General features: G+C 42.7%; 1 protein-coding gene across 2 annotated transcripts in view; it reads left to right on the top strand.

The window, feature by feature from the left end:
- Window positions 1–8,433, top strand: part of CFAP43 (cilia and flagella associated protein 43) — a 93,486-nt gene extending 85,053 nt beyond the window's left edge. The window contains exon 38 of one of the 2 annotated variants that reach the window (XM_075209188.1): window positions 8,218–8,433. In XM_075209188.1, coding sequence (XP_075065289.1) covers window positions 8,218–8,390 — 173 coding nt within the window. In that variant the 3' untranslated portion in view covers window positions 8,391–8,433. Of the gene's footprint in view, window positions 1–139; window positions 154–8,217 lie in introns of those variants that run through there. The other variant, XM_075209189.1, reaches the window with a different exon arrangement.
- The last annotated feature ends 4,719 nt before the right edge of the window (window positions 8,434–13,152 follow it).

Here is a 13,152-nt window from a genome sequence, read left to right as displayed (position 1 = left end):
ATCCAAGAACGCTCTTCAGGACCGTAGCCTTTCCAATCAACCAGGAACTGCAAGGAACCTCTGGAAATCCAAGAAACTAGAATCTCCTTAACCTCAAATTCCTGATCTAGCGCAGAAATAGCAGCAGGAGGTTTTTTAGAAGAGAAAAATTTGTTAATAACAAGTGGCTCGAGATGGGAAATGTGGAACACATTGGGAATCCTCAAGGTAGGAGGTAACTTTAATCTAAAGGCCACCGGATTAACGACCTCTTGAAGGGGCCAATAAATCGGGGAGCGAATTTCCTAGAGGGAACCAGCAAGCGAAGATTCTTCGTAGACAACCATACTTTGACACCAGGATCAAGTAATGGGGATGGTCTTCTTCTTTTGTCAAATGCTTTTTTTACTGATGGCAGAGGTGTGAAGCAATTTGCGTTTAATAAGATCCCACCTAGCCGAGAAGTCCGATAGAAGGGAATCAACTGCAGGAACTCCAGAAGCGGGTAGATCCTTGAAGGGTGGAACTTTAGGATGAAATCCCTGAAGAGCAAAAAAGGGAGAAGAGGTGGAATCATGCAAATTATTATTGTGAGCGAATTCTGCCCAAGGTAATAAATCAACCCAATCATCATGTTTAGCTGAAATGAAACATCTGAGAAATTTCTCCAATTCTTGATTCGTCCTTTCAGTGAGACCATTATTTTGAGGATGATATGCAGAAGAGAAATTCAACTTAATTCCACAGAGACGAGAAAAAGCCCTCCAAAATCTTGCCACGAACTGAGTTCCCCGATCAGAAACGATAACATCTGGACAGCCATGTAGGCGGAAAAACTCTTTGATGAAGAGTTGAGCCAAAACAGGAGCAGAAGGGAGACCTTTTAATGGCACAAAATGAGCAGCCCGGGAAAGGCGATCAGTGACCACCCATACTACTGAGAAACCTCTGGAGGAGGGTAAATCTGTGATAAAATCCATGGAAAGATGACTCCAAGGTCGATCTGGAATTGGTAGAGGTTGCAGCAGACAGTATGGAGCTTGACGAGGGACTTTGTTCTGAGCACAAGTGGAACATGCCGTCACAAACTGTCGAACGTCTGAGTGGATAGTCGGCCACCAATAACCACGGGAGATAAATTCCAAAAATTTCTTTATACCGGCATGACCAGAAAAACGGGAGGCATGAGCCCATTTAAGGAGTTTTGATTGGAGATGTGGAGGAACCAAAGTCTTCCTGTGAGGAATAATAAGGTGAGTGGGAGTAGTAGCCAGAATACATTCTGGATCTAGGATGGGTCTAGAACCCTCTTCTTCTGTATCCCTGGAGTCGAAGGAATGAGAGAGAGCGTCAGCCTTCTTGTTCTTGGACCCTGGTCTGAAGGTAATGATCATATCGAAGCCGGAGAAAAATAGGGACCATCTGGCCCGACGATGATTGAGGCAAGATGCAGTTTGTAAATACAGCAAGTTTTTATGATCTGTAAAAATAGTAACAGGAAATCTGGCTCCTTCCAAATGGTGTCTTCAAGCTTCCAAGGCCAATTTGATAGCGAGAAGTTCTCTATCTCCAATGCCATAGTTTTTCTCGGTAGCCGAGAATTTGCAAGAAAAGAAGCCACAGGGAGAAAATTTTCCAGTAGAATTCTTCTGAGACAAGATAGCTCCCACTCCAGTAGAGGATGCATCTACCTCAAGGAAAAAAGGAAAGGAAGGATCTGGTTGCTGAAGAATAGGAGCCGAGATGAAGGCTTCTTTAAGGTACTTGAAGGCTTCCACAGCCTCCGGTGGCCAAGTCTTAGTGTTGGCGGACTTCTTGGTCAAGGAGGTGATGGGTGCAATCACGGAAGAAAATCCTTTGATAAAGTGGCGGTAATAATTAGAAAATCCAACGAAACGCTGGATGGCCTTGAGGCCTACTGGTTGGGGCCAATCAGAAATTGCCTTTAACTTCTCGGGGTCCATACGTAATCCGGAGCCAGAAACCACATGACCAAGAAAAGGAAGATGCGTTTTTTCAAAGACACACTTGTCCAAATTACAGTATAGATGATGTGAGCGAAGACGTTGAAGAACTAAGGAGACATGATGGCGATGAGTAACCATATCAGGAGAAAAAATCAGGATATCATCTAGATAAATCACAACAAATCGATACAGGAAGTCTTGAAAAATCTCATTAATGAAATTTTGGAAAACAGCAGGGGCGTTACAAAGTCCAAATGGCATAACTAGGTATTCGAAATGCCCATCGTGCGTATTGAACGCTGTTTTCCATTCATCCCCTTGTTTGATACGGATTAGGTTGTAGACCCCTTTCAAATCAAGTTTAGAAAATATAGAAGCTCCTTTGACCCTATCAAAGAGTTCAGAAATCAATGGCAAGGGGTACCTGTTCTTCTTAGTCATGGCATTGAGACCACGATAGTCTATACAAGGGCGCAGTCCGCCGTCCTTCTTTTTTCCGAAAAAGAAACCGGCTCCTGCTGGTGAGGAGGATTTCCGGATAAAACCTCTGTTCAAATTCTCCTTAATAAATAGGGACATAGCATCTGATTCGGGTAAAGATAATGGAAATACACGTCCTCTGGGTGGTATCTTGTCTGGCAACAATTCAATGGCGCAATACCAAGGTCTGTGTGGGGGTAACTTGGAAGCCTCCTTTTCACAAAAGACATCAGAAAATGAATGATATTGAGGAGGAATACCGGAGGATGTGGGAGGACCGGCCATAGCGGGCCTATGAATCCTGGGAAGACATCTGGAATGACATCCTGGACCCCATGCAAGAACGTCAGGCTTCTGCCAATCTAGAGTGGGGGAGTGAAGTCTGAGCCAAGGTAGGCCTAAAATCACAGGGTTGATTGCCTCTGGGATGACTAAAAAGGAGATTTCCTCAGTGTGTGAGGCTCTGATGCGTAGAGAAAGGTTGACAGTTCTGTTCTTAATGGATCCTCCAATAATACGGCTGCCGTCTATAGCTGTGATAGCGATAGGTGGATCCAATGGTTGCATGGGTATCGACAAGCTCTCTACGATGTCAGCTCGTAGAAAATTACCCGCTGCTCCGGAGTCAATAAGTGCTGGAAAAGACAGTTTTTTATCAATATATCGCAGAAGGACTTGGATAGAAAAACTAGAATCCACAGGAGAGGGAATAGACCTACCTAACTTAGCCTCTCCAACGTCAGTTAGGTGCGGTCGTTTCCCGGACGCCTCTCACACTGGCTCAAAACATGACCGGGTTCCCCGCAATAGAGGCACAAACGGTTCTTGAATCTCCTCTCTCTTTCCTCCTGGGATAAACGTGCCCTTCCCAACTGCATAGGCTCTTCCTCAGGAGTAATTGGACTCTGAAATCAAGGTGCCAAGCGGAATGTGGATCGACGGGAACTTTCTCTCTCTTGAGTGCGTTCACGGAACCGGATATCAATCTGGTTACAGAGAGAAATCAATTCGTCCAGAGTAGTGGGTAACTCTCGGGCCGCTAACTCGTCCTTAATGCGATCTGACAAGCCTTGCCAAAACGTGGCCACCAAAGCTTCATTGTTCCAACGTAGCTCAGCCGCCATAGTGCGAAATTGGAGAGCGTACTGGCCCAGAGTAAGGGTACCTTGGCGTAGACGGAGGAGTCCTGAAGCAGCACTGGAGACCCGTCCGGGTTCATCAAAGATGCGTCTGAAGGTTTCCAGAAAAGTGGCACAATTATGAAGGATCGGGTCATCATGTTCCCAAAGAGGAGAAGCCCAGGCAAGCGCTTGACCTGATAATAATGAGATTATATAACCGACTTTAGTTTTCTCTGTAGGAAAGTCTCCAGGCTGTAATTCAAATTGAATAGCACACTGGTTCAAGAACCCTCGGCATTCCTTAGGATCCCCATTGAACTTAGGTGGGTTAGGTATGTGGAGTTGAGAGATGGCTGGAGCAATAACGGCAGGGCTGCTCTGAGAGGGAGCAGGTTGTGGAGCCGGAACAGGCGGAGGAGTAGGAGCTGCCACCTGAGCTGCTTGAGCTGAGACCGTACCTTGGAGCATGTCCAACCTGTTAGACAGAGTCTGCAGAATCTGTAATAACTGTTCTTGATTCTTCCCCTGGTCTTCAACCCGAACCGCTAAGTGATCCAGTAATTCCCTAGCGGAGGGATTTCCTGACGCTTCCATCAGTTAGATAAGTAAGTGTCAGAGCAAACTGTTACGGTTCTGATGCCTTAGTCAGTATTTGCACAGGCTTACCTAGGGCGCGGAGTCTAACGGCCTTCCGGTCTTCACCAAGAACCACCGCAAGGTAGGGTGGACTTTGCTGCCGAAGAACCGCAGGTCGCGGCCCCCAGGTTAGCCTACTGACGTAAGGGAGAAGGCTCTAAGTGATGGGTAGTCAAACAGGCAATATGACAAAGTGATGCAAATACAGGCACTAACCGTGAATTCCAGGGTTTAGAGGTCTGGCGCAGTCACCGGTAGATGAACAGAGTCGGTTGAATGCGTAGCAGGAGATGGGTCCAGAAGAGTCGAGACACAGCCGGGTCGGTACACAGGAGGTATCAGGTATACGGTGCCAGAGGGAAATCCAAAGAGTAGTTGATAACACAGCCGGGTCGGTACACAGGATGGTCAGTCCAATTCGCGGTGCCAGGGATTAAGCCAAAGAGTAGTCGGGTCACAGCCATGTTGGTACACAGGAGTAGAAGGGAAATGGAAGTACACAGGGAGCAGGGTCACAGGAGTCAGGTACACAGGAACAGGTAGCCAGGAACAGGAAACACATTGCTCTGACACAGGCAGCGTGTCAGAGCAGAGTAGATATAGAGATTTGAATTCCCCGCCCAAGAGTCACATGACTAGATGCAGGGAGAACCCGGAAGTGCGGGGGCGCCAACGGGAGAAGCGCTGAACAGCAGAGGATACAGCTGCCAGACAACACTGACAGCGCAGCGGAGCGGGGACAAGGTAAGTTCATAACAAAAGGCTTCATTCTCTCCTTCTTCTCTCCTGTAATATCTCCTTGTGTTTTTGGAGCTTCTGCTACTGCCTCACAGCTCAGTTATTTGGAAAAAAGTCCACTCTGCCTTGCTTCAGACCTCCTTCAGATCCAAGTCCTTGTCGGATCGTCATCATAGAGCCTGCTTCTTTAAAATCGGTGTTAAAGTTTGGCTCTCCACCCGGAACATCAAGCTTAAGCAGCCTTGTAGGAAACTAGGACCCAGGTTCATTGGACCATTTACTATTATCAAAAAGATCAATGCCGTGGCCTTCAGACTAAAATTGCCTCCATCTTTAAAAATTCCTTAACACATTCCATTGTTCTCTATTGAAACCTGTTGCCTTTTCTAGTAAGTTTAATATTCGCAGACCACACAGACCCCAGCCGGGCAATGTAGATGAATGCCACAAGTTCATTGTGGAGAAGATTTTGGATTCCCAGAAAGTTCAGGGGCAGATTCATTTCCTTGTACACTGAAAAGGCTACAGTCCGGAGGAACGATCCTGTATTCTGCAGAGAAGCCTTCACACTGACAAGCAAATTAAAGAGTTCTTTAAAAAAATTCCCGGGAAACCTGGATGTCGGGGTGCCTCGACCCCGACTCGGGGGGGGGGGGGGGTGGGGGGGTACTGTCACGTCCCGCGGCTTTACTATGAGATTCGACAGGAGTAGACTATGAGATTCGACAGCCTGACACACAAATATATCACGTAAACCTTTTTAAATGCTAGGAATGATCAGAAACCCTTGTTAGAATAGCCTTTTGTGTCATTGGTGTCATTGATCTTGGGCCTTAGGTTAACACAAACCCAGTGTCAGAGCCCAGGATTCCTTATAAGCCATCCCTAACCTCTGAGCAGAAAGAGTCTTTAGTTGTGCAGTTTGCAGATATGTTTTCTGACACTCTGTGAAGAAGCAACCTTGTACGACACTATTAGAGGGGGAGGGACCTAGTGGTTTGGCAAATGTGCTAATGACCATTTAATAATATATTTATGACTTACCATCAACAAATTCTTTACAAAGGTAGTTCTTCTTTTACTCAAGGAATATAATTCATATTTTTCCCTAAATCCACAGAACCAATATTTATATGAAAAGCTTATGCTTATATTTTCAAGAAAGACTGGACACAATATGTAGCTTCACTTAAAATATTTTGTATTCTTAATTAGCTAATTATAACACTCTATGTTATACATAATGCAAAACAGTTTCAGTAAACAAAGTATATTATACAACATCAACAGGTTTTGTTTACTCTTAACATTTGTACTATAACATCTATGCTAATACAATACATTGCATTTATTGTCTGTTTTCTAAATATAACAATTATTTTATGTGTGTGTGCGAGCTATTGTGTGTGTGTGTGTATATGCCAACTTGTATTTTGTGGTGTGAGGATGTGTCTAATCAGTTTTACTTATTGTGAAGGGTGTGTGTGTGTGTGTTCTCTTGTATTGTGTGTGGGAGTGAAGGGCGGGACACTGTGGGGGAGACACACACATGCTGCCCTCCATTTTAAGTAGCCAACAAAACAAATTTCCATTTTCCACATAAGCTTCACCACACTATATACCTCAAATACCATTTATGTCCCATACTACTTACATTCATTATACATGAATCAAAATCATATATTCTCACACTATTTAATTTCAGATATTGCACATTATAAACTCCAACCATCTCACATAGAAACTTAAACCATTTTTTTCTCATATTATTTGCTTTCACTTATCTCACATGGAAACATCACACTACAACAAATATATTATGTATCTCACACGTGGGCCATTTTGTCCAATCATGGTGGTCATATTAACTTACAGTGGCAGCCATCTTGAAAGCTTGCCATCTTAATTAAATCAGCCTCTATTTTGTCTATTGTCTGCATAATCACGGCATCCACTAAACACATTGTATATCACTTCAGCACTAGCAAACATTTTTGCATAAACACTTTCACATTGTAAGTAATACAAACTCTGTATTCTCAGCCATACTCTAACATCAACTGACTAAACTCCATTACTTCAAGCTAACTTCCATTCAATCCATTAAAATGCCATGAAATCCAATTTCACGTTCTAGCCTTCTGCACACAAAGGCAGGCAATTAAAAACTATACATATTCCATACATGCCAACTTTCAAAACTTCTCACTCAGGAATCCAGAGGAAAAAGTCATGTGACAGGGGGTAGGAGGGGGCGTGGTAACGGTATCGCGTCACCATAGCCCCGCCCCACCATAAAATGATGAAACTCACAGCATTTAATAGTGGGATAGGGCATAATGACGTGATTAAGCCCCGCCCCCACCATTCAATGCCATGAATTTCGGCGAATCTCCCGGAATTCCGGGATAGTAGGCAAGCATGCATATTACATTCAACAAAACTCTATAATGTCAGCCATATTCTAGTACAAATGGCCTTCTCGGCTGCCTCACACACACACACAAAACTCCATTAGAGTCAACTTACAGTTTCCATCATGTTCAGCTCAGGTGGGTGTATGCTCCTAGTGTGAGGCAGAAGAAAGAGTAAGAGAGTGATTTCAGCCCCGTGAAATATAAAACTTTCCTGAGGGGTGGAGCAACCCACAGGAAGTTGTTTAACAATGACAAAATGGCTGCTTCAGCCAAGTTGCTTGAAATATATAACAAATATGGCGGAAATTATATCTCCTGATCAGGCACAATACTGGTATGCCTTGTGAAGTAATTATTTGCCAAAAATGTATAGAGTTCCAAAAGTGAAATTGGTGATAGTGAACAAAGAAATTCAAGATATGCTGACACTGGGAGTCATTGAGGATTCCCATCAGTGAATGGCGTTGTCCTATATTGGTTGTTGCAAAGCTGGATGTCTAGCAAAAAAAATTGTAAAATTACAACGATGCCTTTCCTTTAAAAGGCCATTAGACCTAGAATACAAATTAATCTGAAAAATCATCTTGCAACAGTCACAAATGTATGGTAAATGCTGACTAGGGAGCCCACAGAACCCTGTACTTGCCCTAAAGATACACAAAATCCTACACTATATAAACTTATCTTACCAAGCCAGCTAAATGAAAAAAGTAGGGATAATTAAATATGATTTTAATAAAATGCTCATTTAAGTTTTGGGAGGTTTTTTGTTAAAAAGAAAGAAAGAAAAAAAACATTGCATATAAATTGTATTATACATAAATTTGCATTGGCTTGAGAAACATTTTAACTACTGGTTTGTTCTGATGTTTACTCCAGGACGAGAGCAAAGTTTTGCAAAGAATGCGAGGGATAGATACATGGACATTGTACAGCGCCAGAAACTAGTAGATCTCGCAAAGGCACAAGTTCAGGAGATCACCACACTCCGAATTGAGCTAGATCGACTACGGATGAAAACCTTCCCCGCATTAGTGCATATGGAGTACTAGATACTCACATAATAAGATATACTCATTAAAATCACAAATGAAAGTCTTGTCCTTGTGTTTTATTTTATTTGACCTGGTTTGCTTGAAAAATCCTTTCCATTTGAATTTCTTTAAGTTTATGTTAAATATGATTTTTTGTTAAGGCCTCATAAAGCCTTTGTTCAGCCATTTATTGTAACTTGCATAGAAATATTATTTGCTAAAAGAGATTATTCCTTTTTATGCTGATTTGCAGTCTTACAAGATGTTAGCCTATGGCCTTGAAGTTAAGATGACATAGAGAACACCTGTAACAAGATATGAAAACAATAAGTAGCTTCATATTCAGCTCGTAGTTTGGGAGGTGTGCTCTTGTGACACCTCCAGCTCCCCTTGAGATAAGAATAATAGGCTCATCTGTCTTTAGAAGGGGGAGAAAGTAAACATCTCAAGAATAAGTGAGAAAGTTAGGTCTGTGTCAATTCTCTCCAGTTGATTGAAGCGCTTCCAGATATACTTGACACCACAGGCAGACTTGGGTCAGAATTTTAGATCTAACATTTACATACAATGACTTTGTCAGATAGAACTTCCACAATTATCCATTTAGCTGCAACTAAAATTGCAAATTCTCTTGCGACAAGCAGTATGGCACCAATGACTGGGTATTTACTAGCTGGGAATTAACTAATTTAAAAACTTACCGTATTTCCCCATGTATAAGGCGCTCCCATGTATAAGACGCACCTTACTTTTGGCCCCGAAATTTGGAAAAAAAATATTACGGTAGCTGTCAAAAAAGGCAGGGAGAGTGTAATGGCCGGCTGCTCTGATAGCCGGGCAGCACACTCTCCCTGCAATCGCTGCCACTGTGCCTCTGTCCCCCTCCTCCTGGATCCCCGCTGATAATCTCTGCCTGTCCTCGCCTGCTGGATCCCCGCTGACACTCTGCCTGCTGGCTACTGCATCCCCGCTGACACGCTGCCTGTCTCCGCCTGCTGGATCCCCGCTGACACTCTGCCTGCTGGCTACTGCATCCCCGCTGACACGCTGCCTGTCTCCGCCTGCTGGATCCTCGCTGACACTCTGCCTGCTGGCTACTGCATCCCCGCTGACACGCTGCCTGTCTCCGCCTACTGGATCCCCGCTGACACTCTGCCTGCTGGCTACTGCATCCCCGCTGACACGCTGCCTGTCCCCGCCTGCTGGATCCTCGCTGACACTCTGCCTGCTGCATCCCCGCTGACACGCTGCCTGTCCCCCTCCTCCTGGATCACCCTACCCCCCCCCCCCCGCTGCCCCTGTAACGCTACCCCTGTATAAGACGCACCCAGGTTTTGGACCCAAAATTTTTGGGAAAAAGGTGCGTCTTATACATGGGGAAATACGGTATGTTGAGACCGTAAAAAAATATGTTGTAATGTCCTATCCTCTACAGAGCTGTGTAATTTGATTGGCACTTTATAAATTAACCATAATAATAATATAAAACTCATTAATGTCTAATAAACAAACACTGTGATTTTTATTTTTAAAATAATTTTACTCTGATATGTATAATATCTCTTAAAGGATAATACCACTAGAAATGTTTTAGGTAACATCCTCCCATGTAGCAGAACTCTGGAGATGACATGTCGGGGGCTTCTACAGATCTGGAAAACTATCTCCCGCTTAACAACCAGGAGAAAGTGAGGGTTGATGCCATGGCTCTGCCAAACCGTGCACATGAAACTGACAAATAGAGAGTGGCATAAGTTTCGCTGATGGGACCCGGGGTTGAGAAGGACCTGTGCTTCACTGTACATACACCAGCCCCCGAGCATGCTCAGAAAAGCAGAGTTCTCCGGAGCAGATGGACACGTATCACCTGCCACTGCCAGCATTTTGTTATGGTGTCTGTTGATCGTGTGCTGCACCCCTTTACTGAGTGGATTCACTTTCAACAGTTTACAGTTGACAATATGAGAACAAGATAGCTCTGGCTGTGCCTGGATATACTAGTTGGGAGGGAGGTGGTTTACCTAAAACTCATTCTTAAGTAGAATTAAAGTGTCTCATCAATAGGAAATGTTCATGCAAAGAAAATCCTGACCAGAGATGAACAAGCCTCCTGATACTCAGTACACAAAAACATTCAGCAGATTTTCCTGTGAGGTTAAATAGATGTACAGCATCATGTTGATTTAGAGAAACCTGAGAGCAGCAATTACATACAACATGGTTTGGTAACGCATCAAAAGTGTTGGCTCAGCTGCAATAGCGGAAACATTTAACTTTATATATATATATATATATATATTATATCTTACTTTTCTGTATTTATGCAAAAATGTCACACAGTCACTCATTGTACATTAATCAGTTGAAGTAAAAAGAAAGCCTGAAAAAAACAATGAAGCTCTTCATGTATGCTGGTACCATCCATCTGTAAATGAGTCAAAATTAGCAGTGTCGTAGGGGGGAATTCAATTCTGCCACGAGTAACACAGCGCTAAATCTATTATGAATACAGTAATTTTAAACCAGCGTTAAAGATTACCGTATTAATTGTAATTACGCACACTATTACCGTAATATTGGTAATAGTGTACGGGCCGCATTATTTTTTATGCAGCCAAATGAATTCCCCCCATAGAGTGACCTTTATACCAGTCAGATACTCGAAAATGTGTGTTTTTTTGTGATTCTTTTCTACCACCTCCCAGGCATCTGACTGGTGGGAGCTACCAACAAATGCAGTAAGTCAGTGGTTCCCAAACTTTTGCAGTTTGTGACACCCTTAGAGTTGTGAGAGTATAAAACAATTAATAGTTATTAAGATGTACAAATATATGTGTGAAATGCCTTAAAAAACTATACTACAGATGCAGGACTACGCCTTGAAGAAAAACAAGTGTTTCCTATGCAACAGACAATAGCAGGATGCCAGACTGAAGGAAACGGCCGAGAGGAAAACCACGTAGTACTGAACAGAGGATGTTGCCTTATATGTATTATTGTTGCAAAGAAATATTTGCTGAGCTAAAGAGATTTCCTTATATGTACTTGTTAACCAGTTAATGATGGACCCTAGGTATAAATAAAGGGCCAGCCTGGAAAGACCCTCAGAGCTGATTTTGAAACTGCAACAACTTGTCTGTGTTTCACTTCCTCTCCTGTCGACAGTATTATACCAAATAGGAAATCAGGTTATCAGAGATTGATAGTAGGGGCACCATGCCTTGGTACCCTGATAGTTACTGGGGGCTCGTCCGGGATACTCAACATACCAGCCCAGGACTGACCAGAGACCTCCTCAATCTTCAGGAACAGCAGACAAATTTGTGCGGTGAGTAGTTGAAGTTTTGTGCATTTGCACCTCTCTACTCTATCTGCTCTTCCTGTAAGATATAAGGTGGGGTTCAGTAGGGGATGGTATAACGGGTATTTGAAAAATTACTGAATAACCTGTTTTCCTGACATATTTGTTTTTTTGTGAAAAATAGATAAGTGAATGTATGTGTTTATGTCGATACAGGATGTATATAAAAGGATGCAAATACATAACTTATTAATTGACCTCGATAATCAAAGGTATTCCTCTATACTTGTTGCTGAGACCTCGCCTTGTTCTGTGTAGATGATTGTCCTTGGGTTTGAGAGGTCATTATAAGAATCCTTCGCTCCTGTAAATATTGAGTGATATTGTACTGATAAGAGATGTAAAAGGGGACAACATAACCTTGAAAAGACTGATCTGATCAAAGACTGTACCTTGCACATGCGACTGAGGCTTCACCTTGTTTTGTGTAACGTGCGACCACTGGGCCAGCTATCAGTCTACAAGGGTCCTCAGCTCTCTTAGAGGTTGAAAGAAGTAACAACTGAGTAACACGGTAAAAGTGTAGAAAGGTTGCTCACTGATTCTGGTAAGGTTTCTCCGCAGTTCCTTGTAGGTACCTCTGTTAAGGGGCGCCTGAGGTCTGAGGATAGGTCTGTCTACTGTCTATTGTTTACTGTTTACTGTCTATTGTCTTAAGAAAGATTAGATGACACCTTCAGAAGAAATAGCTGAGTGGATTGGTGGAATTATTTTAATAGTAATAATTGTACTAGTATTAATATATTGTTTCATAAAAACATCAAGGGGAGCGGAGGGAATCAGAGACATGCTGTGGGGAGTATAAATGTCAGAAAATAATCTTAGTTGTCCAGACTGTAAATGTGTTGTTATAATTCAAAAGGTAATGACAATACAAAATAGTAAATTGATAGCGGTGATAGGAACTGACACTGATTGTTCAGTAACATGGTAAACATAAGGAGGGAATTTTTAATCCAATGATATATACAGCAATAGGTGGAAGTCACAGTTGTCCAGACTATCTAAAAACCCAAATAGGATTGGGATGGTGGCAAATATGTCATTTTTTACCAGAAAACATTAGAAGGATAGGGCCACTTACATGTCCATCAATAAATAAAATATCAGGAAAGTATGTACCCAAGTTGATCAAGCAATCCATAACAGGATTTAATTGTAAAGGTGTATAAAATTAGAATAACAGTCACTTCTCAGGCACACTAGGGGCCGGTATTCCCAAAACTCTAGTAATGGAGGCCCAAGACAGTAAAGGTATGATGGTACAGACATCATACACTCCTGCGGATCTAGTTAAGGAAAGAGAAGGTATTGTGGCTGTTAGAGAAATCCATATCATCTTCAGGAAGGCAGGAATGCCATATATAGGGTCATTGGATCCTAGAAGATGGGAGACTTTTCAGAAAGAACATAGTACAT

This window comes from Mixophyes fleayi, chromosome 4, assembly GCF_038048845.1.
Source record: "Mixophyes fleayi isolate aMixFle1 chromosome 4, aMixFle1.hap1, whole genome shotgun sequence".
In the NCBI taxonomy this organism is placed as follows: Eukaryota; Metazoa; Chordata; class Amphibia; order Anura; family Limnodynastidae; genus Mixophyes; species Mixophyes fleayi.
Note: the sequence above shows the minus strand (reverse complement) of the source record. Positions and strands in the feature narration are given on the sequence as shown.